This window comes from Podarcis bocagei (assembly GCF_964188305.1).
Source record: "Podarcis bocagei genome assembly, chromosome: 2".
NCBI classification, from domain to species: Eukaryota; Metazoa; Chordata; class Lepidosauria; order Squamata; family Lacertidae; genus Podarcis; species Podarcis bocagei.
Window position 1 is genome coordinate 94,863,245 of NC_138126.1, and position 16,736 is coordinate 94,879,980.

The 16,736-nt window shown below is 46.3% G+C and overlaps 1 protein-coding gene across 4 annotated transcripts in view; it reads left to right on the forward strand.

Annotated features, from left to right (window-relative positions):
• Window positions 1–16,736, forward strand: part of GAS7 (growth arrest specific 7) — a 134,260-nt gene that overhangs the window by 47,854 nt on the left and 69,670 nt on the right. For 2 of the 4 annotated variants that reach the window (XM_081185052.1, XM_081185053.1), the window contains exon 2: window positions 13,270–13,390. In XM_081185052.1, coding sequence (XP_081041178.1) covers window positions 13,270–13,390 — 121 coding nt within the window. Of the gene's footprint in view, window positions 1–4,087; window positions 4,204–4,625; window positions 4,647–13,269; window positions 13,391–16,736 lie in introns of those variants that run through there. The other 2 variants (XM_081185055.1, XM_081185054.1) reach the window with 2 other exon arrangements.

The window sequence follows — 16,736 nt, forward strand, 5'->3', positions numbered from 1 at the left end:
CGGCGCTTTGCCCTGCGTCCTTTTCAGCTAGGGGCTGGGGCTCCGGAACGGATCCTGGCCTCAAAACAAGGTACGACTGTACCAGCCAGAGATCTGTCTGCATCAGAGGTAGCCAACCATCAGAAGTTACCTGCAATCATTTTATTTATTTATTTATTTATTTATTTATTTATTTATTTATTTATTTATTTATTTATTTAACATGTGCCCCTTCCTTCCTCCCAAAGGAGCCCAGGAGACATCAAAATATTGAAATTTTAAAATTTGTGCAATTTAAAATAAAATAAGCATATCTGTTTTGAAATGTTTTAATCTAAAAACATTTAAAAGCAATCACCTTCACAGTTAGCTAATTTCAAGGTTGCCGTGGTTAGTATCTATTAGCAGTCCAATGCCTGGGTAAATATCAATTTATTAAAATGTCTCCTGAAAGTGGCTTCTGTGCTGATTGTAGGGCCTGGGATGGTTGATCCTTGACATACCTCAGGGGCTATGGACTCAAGCCGTTTAAGGTGTTGTGCCACTAGCAGTAACACATTGAGCTGGGCTCACTGGCAGCCAGTGCAAAGCTGTCAGGACCGGTGACACCTTATCCAGCCAGGTTGTCCTGCTTTCCAGCCCAGCAGCCGCCTTTTGCAACTTCAAGGTCAGCCCCATGTAGTCTAAGAGGGAGGTCTCCAGAGCATAGGCAACTGAGGCCAGGCTCAGTCCTTCCCCTCAGTCTTAGTAATTAGTTCTAAATTTGCAGCATGCACACAAAAAGTAGCTAATAATAATAATAATAATAAATTTTATTTATATCCCGCCCTCCCCAGCCAAAGCCGGGCTCAGGGCGGCTAACAACAATCATATAATCCAACATTCTAAAAACATTTCATTATAAGAATTAATTAAAATCAAATAGATGGCAACCATTAAACAAAAATTCTGTGCAGATTGCCAGAGGAGGGAGTCAGGCTGCGCCCTGACCAAAGGCCTGGTAGAACAGCTCTGTCTTGCAGGCCCTGCGGAAAGATATCAGGTCCCGCAGGGCCCTAGTCTCTTGTGACAGAGCGTTCCACCAGATTGGAGCCGCAGCCGAGAAAGCCCTGGCTCTAGTTGAGGCCAGCCTAACCTCTTTGTGGCCTGGGACCTTCAGGATGTTTTTATTTGCAGACCGTAAGCATATGAAAAGATGTGCCCTCTTAGGTCTCCTTTCTTTGGTGACGCACTTCCTCTTTCTTCTGCGGTGAGTGAGTGTCCCTCCACCTGTTAGGATCATTTTCACAAGTTATGTAGACCCAGCACCAAGTCTGCCATGGACACTCAGTGGGGAGCTGCCATCTTACCTGATCTTTCCGATTAATGTATTTGTCTCTCTCTCTCTCTCTCTCTGTGTGTGTGTGTGTACACACACATGCATTTATGTGTGTTCACGTGTGTGTGCATGCACATTCCAAACACCTGTTTTTGCATTTGCACTTCACATTTTTTGACGTAGCACATAAACCCTTTAGTTTTACATATTAAATGCACAAGGAGTGAAAAGGTCTTTTCTACAGGAAAGTTCGTCCTTAGGAGAAATTGTCACAGGAGGACTGTCGTTCTGTACTTCTAGATTTGTTGGGTTCTAGCAAAGCTTCAGGATCTGGACTTGCTAGTGAATAGTGCAAACTGTACCCCCTTTGCACGAATAACTGTGTCAAGTGCGCAGATGTTTCCTCATCAGGATCCCTCTTTTTGGGGGGGTTTCCTGCAGTTTGTAAACGAGAAGTGGTTTTCTCTGTTGAGTAAGGCTTGAACTTTCGCCATGGACATGCATTCTTTTCAGGATGGGTCAGGAAGTCATGTGCTGCTGTCTTATGTTTCCGCAGGCAGCATAAATCTGCGGCGTCAGCTTGTGCCGCCCTAGGCATCTCCATAGGTTCACAGATGGACCACGTTCACAGTTTAGCTCAGCCAAACAGTGGCTGTGTGGAAAGATGTATTATACTTTAATGAGTGTGTGTGTGTGTCCATGAGCCTCACTAAAATGTTAGCTTTGCTAGGAAGAGCTAGAATTCAGTGTTTAAAAACTCTGGGCCAATATAATTCTCATCTATTAAAGGTGAAGGTACCCCTGCCCGTATGGGCCAGTCGTGTCCGACTCTAGGGTTGCGTGCTCATCTCGCTGTAGAGGCCGTGAGCCGGCGCCGTCTGAAGACACTTCCGGGTCACATGGCTAGCGTGATGAAGCTGCAGCTGGCGAGCCAGCACCAGTGCAGCACACGGAAACGCCGTTTAACCTTCCCGCTATAAAGCGGTCCCTATTTATCTACTTGCACTTAAGAGTGCTTTCGAACTGCTAGGTGGGCAGGAGCTGGGACCGAACGATGGGAGCTCACCCTGCTGCGGGGATTCTCATCTATTAGACCAACATAATTAGATCTCCTTAATGTTAATCATTAAAATTGCAATTCAGAATTACTCCTTTCTGGATGTCGATTTTGATGTCACGCGCATGCGCAGACGTGCCGTCGCTAGTTATATTTGCTTCTAGATACGAACGGGGCTCCGGAACGGATCCCGTTCGTATCCAGAGGTACCACTGTATAAAAGAAGGTGGGCAGGCACTGAGGTTCACAGAAGCCAAGCTATATATGGTTTATACCATTGAAAGTCCAGTCCAGACTTCACTTGTGTGAGAGACAGTCCTCACATCAAGCTTTTCCCTAGAAGATCTAAAGGCTCAGACCAGAGTGTAATGGGGAAGGCATTCTTCTGGGTATCCTGGTCCCAAATTGTTTAGGGCTTTATATACCAGCAATAAAAACCATGAACATTGCTGGGTCACTGACAAACAACTAATGCAGTTCTTTAAACATAAGGCATGGGTGAGCATCCCTCGGGTCACCACTGAGCACCCTGGCTGATGTGTTCTATACTAGCTGCAGCTTCCGAACTGAGCACAGGGGAAAGCCCACATACAGAGCATTATAGTGGTCTAACGAGGAGGTTGCAAATGTATGGATGGCAGTAGTCAGGCTATTCATTTTTTCTTAGATTTATATCCCACCTGGACAATCCAAGGCAGCGCTTATATGGTTCCCAGGCCATCACCCATCCAAGCACTGACCAGAGCTACATAAACCAATCCTGCGTCAAATATTCTCCAAACATATTCACATGGAATTGGGGCATTTGTCAGGGCTGAAACAGTCCCTTGCATCCTCCCCTACATTGAACATGTCCTCTGGTTTTCACCTCCACTCTCTGCAGCAGTTCTTGTGTCACTTTCCCCTGCTAGTGGCCTCCTCACATTCCTGTGATTGTAATACACTGCCAGTGCCTCTGCACCATGCACACAGCCAATCAGAGCTGCCTATGTAGTGGCATCACAAAGTCAATTCAGAGTGAATGTGGAAAGCTATGCTCTCTGTTGAGATGCTGGAGGGAAAGCTGTGGTGCAAACATTCTTGTTCTCAATCTTGCCCTGAGAAAATGAAGCATTTGTTTATAGGGTGCTGGGGGTGCAGACGGGGAAAGAAGTGTTCATGGACCCCCCCTCTTTAGTTCCAAACTAATAAGTACAGCTTGTCCTCTATATGCCAGATCCCACGTCCTCACAGTGCCCATTTGGTCATGTGAGTTTATGTTTCACTTTGTAGCCCTGAACGCAAGTCGGGTCAAGCTGTGTACAAAGGGTTGGCTTGATGTAAGTTCAAGGGAAAAGTTCCCCAGAGAGACAGAAATAGGGGACACGGAAGGCTAGAGAGGCGAGAACTGAACCAAGGGAAGCTTGACAAAGCGGTCCTTGTTTTTCCTGTCTGTGCATGAGGAGCTGTTGGTCAGTGGTACAGACCCTCGCTTTGTGCTCCCCCATCACCTACACAGACATTTGAAAGCTGGCAAAGGAAACGACTTTCCAGAAGCTTCACATCTGGAAAGCCTCTAGAATGGGTCCTTTTGATTTCCAAAGAACAAAATTGAGAGAAGGGAAGTGCTGAAGTGTTACACACACACACACACACACACACACACACACACACACACACACACAGAGGCCCCTTGCAGTTCTTGCCCTTCCTCTGAGTTTTGACACTGAACACTGGCTCATTACTCACACACAAAGTAGAACAGGCAGTGGGTAATTTCCCCACTTCATCTCGCAGAGGGAGAACAAGTTCGTGACCAGCTCCAGCTTGGGACTTAATTTCTACAAAGGACTTGGCAAAATCACCTATGGTAAGAGGACATTATTTGGAGAGGAGCCAGATGCACTGATAAATGTTGATATTTGCAGATATAAATGTTTTACACCCTTCCATTTTGAAGCTTGGCCATAATTATATCTTTGGTCACCTCCATCCTCTTGAGCTTCCCTTTGATGCTGAGCGAGTCTGGGAAGGGCATGGGGAACTTGATGGAGTTCCAAAATTGGTCGTTATGTAACTCTTAGTGGTTTGGCTGAAAGAAACCAGAATGTCTGAAGGGGCAGGATATAGCTAATTTTCTTAATCGTTAAAAAGGCTTGCACATAGAAGAAGAAGGCATCTCTCAGAGCAGCTTTAATGAGTGCCTAACGCTTCATCCATTAAATTGTTACAATGCAGCCAGCCAAGCCCAGAAAGGGTAAGCCCTGGCATTTGAAAAAAGAAAACGAAACCGCGAGGTCTTGCTAAATGAAGGTAAGGGAGAAATCCTGAGAGTGTGTGTGTGTGAGAGAGTGGATTTCTTTTCTTTTTTTCCATTTTGGGAAAAACACAACCAAATGTTGGGGCGGGTGTATTTATTAACAAGAAGCTGATGATAAAGCAAAAGGTCTTCTTGGGCTCCTAGTATGACTTTTTGACTGGGAACAGTGAAGAAGTACCAGCTTGTATGTTTTTCTGCAACTGTTATGGCTGCCACGATTCCATAGACCTTATCTGTATAGGAATAGTAGCAGGGCAGAATATAAATGTTAAAGTAGTCATAATAATAAGTACGTAAGTGTACCAACACCACATAACATATCCCCTGCAGTGTTTCACTGTGAGCATGAAAACTAAGCACACTACTGGATATTTACATGCAGTAACCTGCACAAGAGCCCACTTCAGGCAATCAACACAGGAATTGCATGAAAATCTGTACAGTAGATCTACAGTATAGTAGATCTTCACAAAACAAAAGTGCATGTGGTTTTGGGCACTGGGGTGCCACATCACAGTTCATCCTTCCTTCCAAACTCACTGTATTCATCTCTGCTTGTGTGAATTCATTGTCTGTATCAAATTACTGTAGGTAGCACCTGTTTTGTTTTTGTGTGTGTATATGTGTGTGTGTGTGTGTGTGTGTGTGTGTGTGTGTGTATATATATATATATATATATATATATATATAGTATGAATCCAAATATATCAAATGGTTTGCAAATTCTGTGGAATGGCCATACTTCTTCTTTAGTTAGAGCTATTGAATTTTATATTAAGAAAGGAGCCTTTTGAATAGTCATACTTCTGCACTGATATTTGGTGTGCGTCTCGAAGAGGAAGGTTACGTTTGGGCAGGCTTACAGAAAAACTTTTTTTGTGGGCTACAGAAGCAAACAGAGCATGGTTTTTAAGGTGGCATATGTGATTCTCAACCACCCTGTCTAAAAAATAATAATCTGTGATCTCTGCTAGACTGCTTCTAAGAATTAAGCTGCTTTAACAACTGCATGTGAAAATATCATAGCAAATTTATATTCAGCCATCACAAATCCTTGTAAGATGTTATCCTTAAGTTCAGGACAAAAGCTAGAATTCTTTTTCTGAGTTCATTTCAAGCAAAAGCATGGCTATTCCCAAGGGAGATGAATGTATCGGTGACTAAATGTATATTATACAAAGCTTTCAATATACTCAGGGGAACATATGCCTCAGAACAGAGCTGAAGCTTATTTTCAAAGTCAGGGTTGAATCAGGATCATTTGTGTAGTAGTTTTTTTGGGCATGTACAACATGTCCTTCCTGCACGCTGAGTACCCACAACCAGCTTCTGAATGTGAGATTAGAAGATACAGGCTTTCTTGCTCAGAAGAATTTTCACATGCAGTTGAGCCCCAGAACACTTTGCTCTAGACTTTCGGAAGTGTAGCTGATAAATGCATCCAAGAGTAACATTCTTAGGAGGAACCACCCAGTGGAGCAGCATTGCCTCCTTTCCCCCTGGCAACATGGTGGAAAACAAGAATGTTCAACATGACATGATCACTTACATAGTTGAACCTTCAGCTTATGAGGTGTTGTTCTGTTGCATATTACTGTGGTAGAGAGAAAGAGGGGGAATACACAGGGTTGCTAAGTAGCATATAGTCCAGGGAGAACCCGTCTGGTGCCCTCCACATGTTGTTGGACTACACTTCCCACCATCCATGACCACTGGTCATGCTGGCTAGGGCTGATGGGTGTTGGAGACCAACAAAATCTGGAGGGCACCAGCTGTAGTTTCTACCTTGATTTCTTGCCATCCCAGCTGTTTGCACATTGCTTACTGGATTCCTCCTGGAGCAGAAATCCTTTCCCATGTCAGCTTGGAAGTTGTACACAACTTCAGTAGCAATCTCTGAAACAGAATATTTTCTCTTAGCTGGCTGATGTATAGTTCAGCTATTTGGCACACAGGCACAGCCCCCATATGGTGCTTTTGGGAAATGCATCTTACATATAGATGGAGCTGTGTGCAAGAGAGAGAGAGACAGAGACGGATGGAGACGAAGGGAGGGAGGATGGGTTGGAGGAACTCTCACACACAAGTATTTTGTACAGAAAGCTAGATTGTTCATGGACAGATGTTCACAGATGGGTGCTAACAAAGTACAAAATTGCCATTGCTAAATAAATAGACAAAGATTTTGGTACTGTAACTCGCCTGTGCTGTAGCTTTTGTAGTGTTGGATTACACAGATTTTACGACTACATGTTGTCTTGCAGCTTTGTCTGTTCAGCTTGTACAAAGCTAGGATCCTGAGATACAGGACCGTGATCGTGTTGCAGTGGGCTCCAGGTCACAGTGAAAATGTTACTGAGAACAGTTCCTGTCACTTATTTCCCCCTATCCCCACATGAGAAAGTGGGTTTCCCTGTTGTGCAACCCATGGGTCAACCCTACTGCTCCTGTCTTCTGCTGTCCTTGCTAGCCGGTCCTCTGCCAAAGAACACAGTCCTGGTCTACCAGTTGCCTCCAGGTGCCCAAATATTAATTAGTAGGTATTTTTCTCATCGTTGGCCATGGCAGTCTGTTTAGCCTCCAGCTATCCTGCTGTGGAGCCTCAAAGTTCTCCCCCAGCAGTTCACACCTTCCTGTTTATAACTGCACCTAGTGGCATTTGCATGTTCAAGATACTTCACTCATAGAAGAATATACCTCACCTGATGAGTTGTAGCTGGCCAGGTGAACTGACTGCTGAATAGTGCCGTGCTTGAGGTAGCACTGTGCTGAATTTTCGTGAGGGGAGGAGCTGTAGCTTAGTGCAGGGTTTCCCACACTTCGGTCTCCAGCTGTTTTTGGACTACAACTGCCCTCATCCCTAGCTAGCAGGACCAGTGGTCAGAGATGGTGGGAATTGTGGTGCCAAAACAACAGGAGACCCAAGTTTAGGAAACTTGGCTTAGTGGAAGAGGACGCATGTTGCACGCAGAAGGTCCTATGCTGGTGTCTTCTGGTAGGGCTGGGAAAAACTCCTGCCTGGAACCCTGGAGAGCCACTGGTAGTCAGAGACAACACTACTGAGCAAGATTGACCAGGACCAGTGGTCTGACTTGGTGATAAGGTGGTTTGATTTTCACTCTCGAAAGTTGTGTGAAGAAAACCTCACCTTCCATTCTTTCATGCATTTGCACTACGCTGACCTCCCCACTGCCTTGCCCCTCCTCCCCTCCCCTTCCTGACACAGAGCAGCTGTCAGGAGGTCAGAGAAACACCACCACCCACCATGTTATTCACTGTTATTTGTTTCTAAACACAGTTTAGTGACTTGGGCTTACCACATTGCTCAAAGGTCTGTTTGGCAATCCCCAGGACTTCCCTCCAAAATGCCACTGAAGTACAGTGGTACCTCGGGTTATGAACTCCACAAACCCAGAAGTAGGTGTCCCGGGCTGCAAACTTTGCCCCGGGATACGAATGCAATTCCTCTTCTGGGGCCACAGGAGGCCTATGTACGGAATGCATGCCTCGGGTTAAGAATGCTTCGGGTTAAGAACGGACTTCCGGAACGAATTAAGTCCATAACCCGAGGTACCACTGTAGTTCATTCTTACATATGTCTGAGGTGGAGTTTGAGTCTAACAACATCTGGAGCTCCACAGGTTCCCCATCCCTGCTGTAGATGAACTGACTTGCTGTAAGGTAGCTTCCAGCGTACCTGTATATTTCAGACTGACTGAATAACAGTAACTTCCCAAGCCTAAAGTTTCAGCCTTTTTTTTTTTTAACCTCTTCCTTTCCCACTTCATCAGTGGAAAGAGATTTGAAGCTGTCAGCTGGGGGCTCATTCTTGAAGGGTGACTAGGTGTTCAGTACTCCCTGCCCTGCCTCCTAGCTGTTGCCAACTTGAAGCAAGGAGAACGAGCCTCTGGTGTTAGTAAAGTGTAGCCGAGGCGGAGAGGTTCAATCATTGCTGGAAGTCAAAGGCCAGAGCTCAAGTTTGTCAGAGTCCCCACTTACTGCAAGGGGAGCCCCAGACAGTGGGGTGTAGCCTTGGCAAGAGTGAACTATCCAATGGTTTTCTGAATGCAGACTTAGGTGTGGAAACCTGAAAAACACCTGGCAATTGTATGGAGGCATTGTGTGCAGGAACAGCGTTGGCTTGTGTGTGGTGCATACTTTTGCAATGGGTAATGCTGTTATGCTACTATGATAATGAGACTTAAGGGCTTTGGTGTTACCTCTTTGCCGTTCCGTCGTTGACCTACTCATTTGGCAGCTTCTTTCCCTGAGGCATATTGTTGGAGCAGGGCTGCAATACGGCGTACGTCACCCCTGACTGGTCAGAGAAGAGCTCGTTCTAAGATTCCCAGCTGTGTGTACATGGCCAAAAGCTATTCATGCACAGCTGCTTGTCATCGTCTTGGAGCCTTGCCCAGGCTTCTCTCTGCTCTGCACCTTGCTGTTTCTAGCCACTGCGATTGCATAAGGAAGTTTATAGGATGGTGAGCTGGAGATCTAATTGGGTTGCCTCCTCCACCCGGTTCCTGCTAAAACGAGGGCGGTGTAATGAGAGTGTCATTCAGATTTGCTCCTTATGACACTCTGTCCCCATGTGACGAGGGCAGAGCATCAAATGTGTAGCTACAAGGCTAGGGTGCGGTGGGAACTGTGAGTGTCAGAGACCATTAGCTGAGGCTGTGTGTGTATGTGTACACATGTATATATACCGTATTTTTCGCCCCATAGGGCGCACCGGCCCATAGGGTGCACCTAGTTTTGGGGGAGGGAAATAAAGAAAAAATATTTATTTCACCCCCAGGCGCGGGGGAAGCCCGAACTTCCCCCGACCCCAGCCCCCAGAACAGGCTGCTATCCGCAAGCCTAGGGAGCTCGGCGGGAAGTCGCACCGGTCTCCCCAGGCTTGCGGATATCTGCCCGAAGCACGGGGGCACATCCTAGGCTTCGGGATGCAGGCAGCTCTCCGCAAGCCATGGGAGCCCGGCGGGAACTCCCGCGGGCTCCCAAGGCTTGCGGATAGCTTCCTGAAGCCTGGAGAGCGAGAGGGGTCGGTGCGCACCGACCCCTCTCGCTCTCCAGACTTCAGCGAAAGCCTGCATTCGCCCCGTAGGACGCACACACATTTCCCCTTCATTTTTGGAGGGGGAAAAGTGCATCCTATAGGGCGAAAAATATGGTATGTACACACAGCCTTCTTGAGATAAGTAGTTCTCCTAATTGCAGTGCTTTGCTTTTTTACCATAGAAGTTGTTGTTGTTGTTATTTGAATTTATATACCTCCCTATTCCCAATGGTCTTAGGGCAGTTCCGGGGGTCTCAGGGCTGTTCAGTGGCATAGTGCTGTTTTCCCCTGAGTTACGGTATCAGCCTTCCCCAACCTGGTGTCCTCTAGATCAGTGTTTCCCAACCTTGGGCCTCCAGCTGTTTTTGGACTACAAATCCCATCATCCCTAGCTAGCAAGACCAGTGGTCAGGGATGATGGGAATTGTAGTTCAAAAACAGCTGGACGCCCAAGGTTGGGAAACACTGCTCTAGATGTTTTGAATAGCAACTTCCACCAGCCCCAGCTAGCATGGCCAATGATGAGGGAAGATGGGAGTTGTAATCCAACAACATCTGGAGGGCACTGGTTGGGGAAGGGTAGTGTAAATATTTGACTGTGCCTTCTGTTGGTGGTTTGCTTACTCCTGCTGCAGCTGTTCTCAGTTCGCACTGCCTCCCCTTCCCCTTCCATGCTTCTCTGGCCACCATAAAACTCCCTGGTGGCCATTTGAGAAGCCATGCCTCCAGGGTCATTTGCCACAGATTCCAGAGTGTTGGCTGGACCTAGAGGCAAAATGCCGAACTTAATCTCAAGATTTGATAATTTCCCCCAAAGCTTGGAGCTCTAGAATTTTAAATCTTTGTCCTTTATTGCTTCTGCAGGTTTAATTACTGCAAGAAAATTAAAATGGCAAGGTGGAGTCTGGCGTGCTGTTTTGTTTAGGAAGCTTTGGACACACATTTGGTTGATTTGGAGAGGCTTTTTTAAAAAATCCCCTTCCAGAAGCCAAAAGGACACCGTACCTATGTTGACAGCCAGTTGTATGTTTATAGGATTGAATACCACCAGCTGAATATACTGTATTTTTCCGTGTATAAGACTAGGGGTTTTTTTAACAAACAAACAAAAATAAGATTTAAAATTGGGGCTCGTCTTATACACAGGTAGTGCTGAGGGGTGTTTTCTTAATTTGGAGTACCCAAAAATAGGGAGCGTCTTATACATGGGGGCGTCTTATACACGGAAAAATACACTGCATTTCACGGGTGATAACAGAATAATGCTGGACAATCATCATAATTGAGGAGCACCATTAGGTTGTAGGGGGAAATTCCATTTGCCATAGTATGTTTTTGCCTTTGCTGATAATTTTCATCATGCTTGTTCTTACAGATGTGTATTACAGTCAAACCTCAGTTGTTGAACATAATCCGTTCCAGAAGCCTGTTCGGCTTCTGAAATGTTTGACAACCAAGGCGCAGCTTCTGATTGGTTGCAGGAGCTTTCTGCACTCAAGTGGAAGCTGCGTTGGACATTCGGCTTCCGAAAAAGTTCGAAAACCGGAACACTTACTTCCAGGTTTTCAGTGTTTGGGAGCCAAAATGTTCCAAAATGGAGGCGTCCGGGAGCCGAGGTTTGACAGTACAGTGGTGCCTCGCAAGACGAAATTAATTCGTTCCGCAAGTTTTTTCTTCTTGCGAGTTTTTCGTCTTGCGATGCATGGTTTCCCATAGGAATGCATTGAAAATCAATTAATGCGCTCCTATGGAAACTGCCTTCAGACCAGGTCCGGGGACAGTCTGTCCCCCGACCTCTTCTGAAGGCTGGGGGGGGGGGACAAGGGCTTTTCTTCCCACCCCCAGCATTTTAAAAAACCCCGGGACAGCGGAGGACTTCTCCGCTGTCCGGGGCGATCTTAAAATGCTGGCGGGCGGCATTTTAAAATCGCCCGGGACAGCGGAGGACTTCTCCGCTGTCCGGGGCGATGTAAAAGCCCCTGGGAAGGCAGGCAGGGGGGACAAAGACTTTTGCCCCCCGCTCGCCTTCAGAAGAGCTCCTGGACCTATTCTGAAGGCGGGCGGGGGGCAAAAGTCTTTGCCCCCCCCGCCTGCCTTCAAAAGCCGTCCGGGAAGGCAGGCAGGGGGGACAAAGACTTTCGCCCCCCACCCGCCTTCAGAAGAGGTCCTGGACCTCTTCTGAAGGCGGGCGGGGGGCGAAAGTCTTTGCCCCCCCGCCTGCCTTCAAAAGCTCTCCCAGGAAGGCAGGCAGGGGGGAGCAAAGACCTTCGCCCCCCGCCCGCCTTCAGAAGAGGTCCTGGACCTCTTCTGAAGGCGGGCGGGGGGCGAAAGTCTTTGCCCCCCCACCTGCCTTCAAAAGGCGTCCGGGAAGGCAGGCAGGGGGGTGCAAAGACTTTCGCCCCCCGCCCGCCTTCAGAAGAGGTCCAGGACCGAAAGTCTTTGCCCCCCCCCGCCTGCCTTCAAAAGCCGTCGGCAAAGGCAGGCAGGGGGGTGCAAAGACTTTCGCCCCCCGCCCGCCTTCAGAAGAGGTCCAGGACCTCTTCTGAAGGCGGGCGGGGGGTGAAAGTCTTTGCCCCCCCCCCGCCTGCCTTCAAAAGCCGTCCGGGACAGCGGAGAAAGGCGCTGCCTTTCTCCACTCTCCCGGGAAGGCAGGCAGGGGGGAGCAAAGACTTTCGCCCCCCGCCCGCCTTCAGAAGAGGTCCTGGACCTCTTCTGAAGGCGGGCGGGGGGCGAAAGTCTTTGCCCCCCCCGCCTGCCTTCAAAAGCCGTCCGCGATAGCGGGAAGCTCTTCCCTGCTATCCCGGACTGCTTTTAAAATGCTGGCGGTGGGGAGCAAAGCCTTTCGGCCCCCGCCGGCCTTCCTGGACCTCTTCTGAAGGCCGGAGGGGGGGAAAGGCTTTGCTCCCCACCACCAGCATTTAAAAGAGGTCCCCGGAGATTTCCCTATGGGCTTTCGTCTTGCGAAGCAAGCCCATAGGGAAATTCGTCTTGCGAAGCGCCTCCAAAACAGAAAACCCTTTCGTCTTGCGGGTTTTCCGTCTTGCGAGGCATTCGTCTTGCGGGGTACCACTGTATAGGTGTTCAGTTGGTGTACTGGTGGCATGTTGTGTTTATAATAATGATTTGTACAGCATAGCTATATAACAGAATAGCTGTCTTTCTATGAGCCTAGTATGGACACAGAATCTGCTTATATGATTAATTCTCCTTGGAGACAGTGCTCTGTATTTCTGTTTTCCAAAAGTCACATGCAATGATATGTTGGATTGCCAAAGCTACAATACTGGCTCCACGACATTCCACCATCTTCCCTGCCCTTAGGGAATGTCTGTGCTTTACAGAAGATAGTCTGAATACATTTCCCAGGCTGCAGATGGGAAGATAATTGGGGTGTTTGAGTTTTTAGAAGTGTTTGCCTCTCTTATGTCCCATATCTTACCACCAGGAATAATAAAAGATACCTCAGAATTTCGTACTGTACCTGTTTTGTCCAATCTTTTTATCATTCTTTGGAAGCAAGTTTTAACAGGATTTTTCTGTTGTCCTTTCATCAGAAACCTAGGAAGGTCATTCCTCAAGTCGGAGAAGACGCTCAAAATGGCCACCTCCCACCTGGCTGGCAGAGTTATATGTCTCCCCAGGGGCGAAGGTACTACGTGAACACTTTCACCAATGGTAAGCTTCATTTATGTGATCCTTTTATGCATAAATGTTTATCTCCTCTGAATTCTCTAAAAACTTAAGGCAGCTAATAATTTTTACTGAATTTAAAAAAAAAAAAGCTTGATATTTCTCCAGTTTCTCATTCAGATTCCAATCCTGACACATTTCAGGCCTGGGTTTCTAGTATTTCCTCTTCTGCTCTCAAGTGACCACATAGTCTTAATTTGGATTCTGGAGAACAAAAAGTTCACTTTTGTTCAAGAAGATAACCCCAGGGGATGGAAGTTCATAAAAGTTCAGAAGGTTTTTAGCAAGCAATCATCAACTTGAAATAGCAGTTACTTTGCTGCTGCTGGGATAGTCAGGACTTGGAGCTGATTTTGATAGATTTTTGCATTCTTGTGGACAGAATGGACATGCTAGCAGTCCCTGGGAACCTTGCCTGGACTGAATAGTGGCACCTTCTCTCCATGCATCTACATTCCTCTGTTCTTTGTAGACATAGGAGCAGACTGTCCTCTTCCTTGTCCTTCTCCACCACCACCTCCTCCTTCTTCATTTCCATACTGCCATGTCCACCTCCTCCTCCTCCTTCTCAGCCCCCACCCGCATGGTAGATGCATCCACCACTTGGGGGAAATGAGCCAAAACTCCAAAGGAGGGTGTGGGTGAATGGACCAGAGCCAGGAATTTAGTGGGATAAGTTTTGGCGATACCGTATCCCAGGTTTTTGGAATAAGCAACTTTGGATTCTGACCTGGCATCCACATTACAAATTAGCAGAATGATAGACAAATGGGCTCGCTTAAATCAAAGGTTTCACTTCACTTGGCCCCCAAACCTGGGCCTTGTTAAGGTATGTCTGTGGGAACTTTGAGTGTTGGTATTTCCTCTGGGACGGTGTCTCAACACTGTGGGCAGTGCTCTGTGCAAGTTACTTTGAGTGTGTGTGTTTCATTGCTGCCTTTGGGCATTTATGGGTAGGGAATTCATTCCATCCTCAGAAGGGACAAGACTAGGGGCTGGAATAGCCCTAATCACATGGAAGTACCAAATAAATAACACTACAGGCCATGGACCTGAAATAATCATTAAAATGTCTGTGGGGCTGTGATGTTTTGCAACCATGGGTGTACTTTTGAAATATGGCCTGCCGCTTTTAAAATAAAGGACGTTTGGAAACTTTGACTTCCCCAAGCATCAGCGCAGGAAATCCGTAATGCCTTACGTGTCCATTCAGGGGGTTTTCTTTGTGGTTTAGCTAAATCTTCATCAGACCAGAAGTGACTGACTGACGGGCTGATCCTTTGCTATGGAAATGTGCATCAGACAGAAGCAGGATTTAAAACTGTTGCAACAGGATGCAATGCCACCTCACCCGCCCACCCCCAACTCTGGTTGGGCTTGTTTGCCACACATTCCATGAAGAATTAATATCGCCCAAATAGTGAGAATTTCTGCTTCGAGCTGTGCCCTTAGCAGCTGCTCCCATTTTCCAAATGTGTAGTGCCTGGGATTGCATCCTACAGGGTGGGAGATGACAGCTAAATTAGGTTTTGAATTTTACAGGAGCCCATGGCAAATTATTTATGTTCAGACAATAAAGCTCTCCTTCTAATTGACAGTTCAGCTTGCATTGTAGCATGTCCCCTTCTCCCCATACTTTCACAACCAACTAATGTAAAGTAGACACTCTTGTATTACTTGTATTGAGCCACGTGGTTTCTGCTTCCTTCTTTTTAGGATCAGGTACGTAGCCAAATAATGCATTTGTCTTTTGGTGACACCTCACATTCCACAAGGGCTCTGATCTCTTATCCTAATGCTTTCTAGGCATTAATGAATTGCAACTTCTGTTCCAGGCTTTTTTGTTATTCTTTGTCGTCAAACATAGGCGGGCATGGAACCAAAGTTTTGTTTTGTTTTTTGGTAGAAGAGATTTCCTTTTAATCAAGCAAGTTAAATGTTGTTCTGTAATGTATTTATTTGTTATTCTTACACCCGCCCTTCCTCCTGCTGGAGCTAGGTGTGAGGTAATAGGGTACCTGTCCCAGGTGCAAGTCAGATCGAGAATGAAAAGTAGCCATCAAAGAACATGATGACAGTAATTAGAATTGCATTACGTATGGGACAGCTGCATATTCCTGCACTGCAGGGGGTTGGACTAGATGATCCTCAGGGTCCCTTCCAACTCTGCAATTCTATGATTCCATGATTTTCAGCATGGAAATACTGAATAGATTTTCAAAGCAGTAGAAGAAAAGATGTCACCTTACTTGGAGGCTTAGTGGGGGCAGCTGGACAAGCAGAGCAGCACTGCGGCAGCTTCTTATTACTCCTGCTGAACTCAGCAAATCAAATTCAGCCCTTGAGTAGTCTTACCTGAGAAGGAGAAAGCAGGGGGGATGTGATCCTGGCCATCTGCTGCAAATCTGATCATAACAGCCAGCATTTCTTTATTTATTTTACTTTTTTGAACAGCAGCTCTGAGCAAGAGCAGCCTACCTGAGCAGTAACAACTAGGGAATTTCAGCAGCAGTGCCCTTGAGGGTCTACAAACCTGCCTTAGATATTAGCAAACTTTCATTTCTCCCAGATGACCCTGTATTGCTAGTTATAAACATAGCTAAAGCACTAATGAGTGCAAAGAAGGATTGTTAATATACACTGAAGTACTGTGTACGATTCTTTCTCCGATTCTATATTTACTGACGAAGCCAATGGCCCTTTTCAAATTTGTTTGAATATACTATGCAAACTGAACACAGTTTAATCGAATTCACCTCAGATATATGGCAGACCTGCTTCTGATATACCCAGCATCCTTTGATGGGCTTATTGATCGATTCAAAAACTGTAAGTCCAGGGCTTAGACTTAAGGTGAGAATTCTATTGGATTTGGATACAGCATGGATTCCCACCCCACCCCACCCATGCTCACATTCTTGTGAAGACATCACCTTCTAAGAGGTTTTATTTGGTTATAACCTGTAATTATTATTATTTTTTAAAAAGTGATTCAGTCCGAAATTTAATTGAGACTTTCTGTTTGTGATGAGGAGCAGTGAAAATCAAAACTGCAAAGAGCAAAGAGCATCACACTTGATAAAAATTTCTTTGTCAAAGAATTCTGAAACCGAGGTGTTGACATTCGAAATAAAAATCATCAACAGAAAAAAGAAGCACTGTGATTTTTGGAGTGTGCTGCAACATACACCCTTATGAAAATTCTCAGTTGCCTCCTTCACTCTCGCATTTTTTGAGGTAAACTTCTTTTCATTTCATAACAAACGTGTACTGTACTTTCTCCAGATTTCCAATTTCCAGCCATAGCTAGGCATTCCATTTGCCAGTTCGC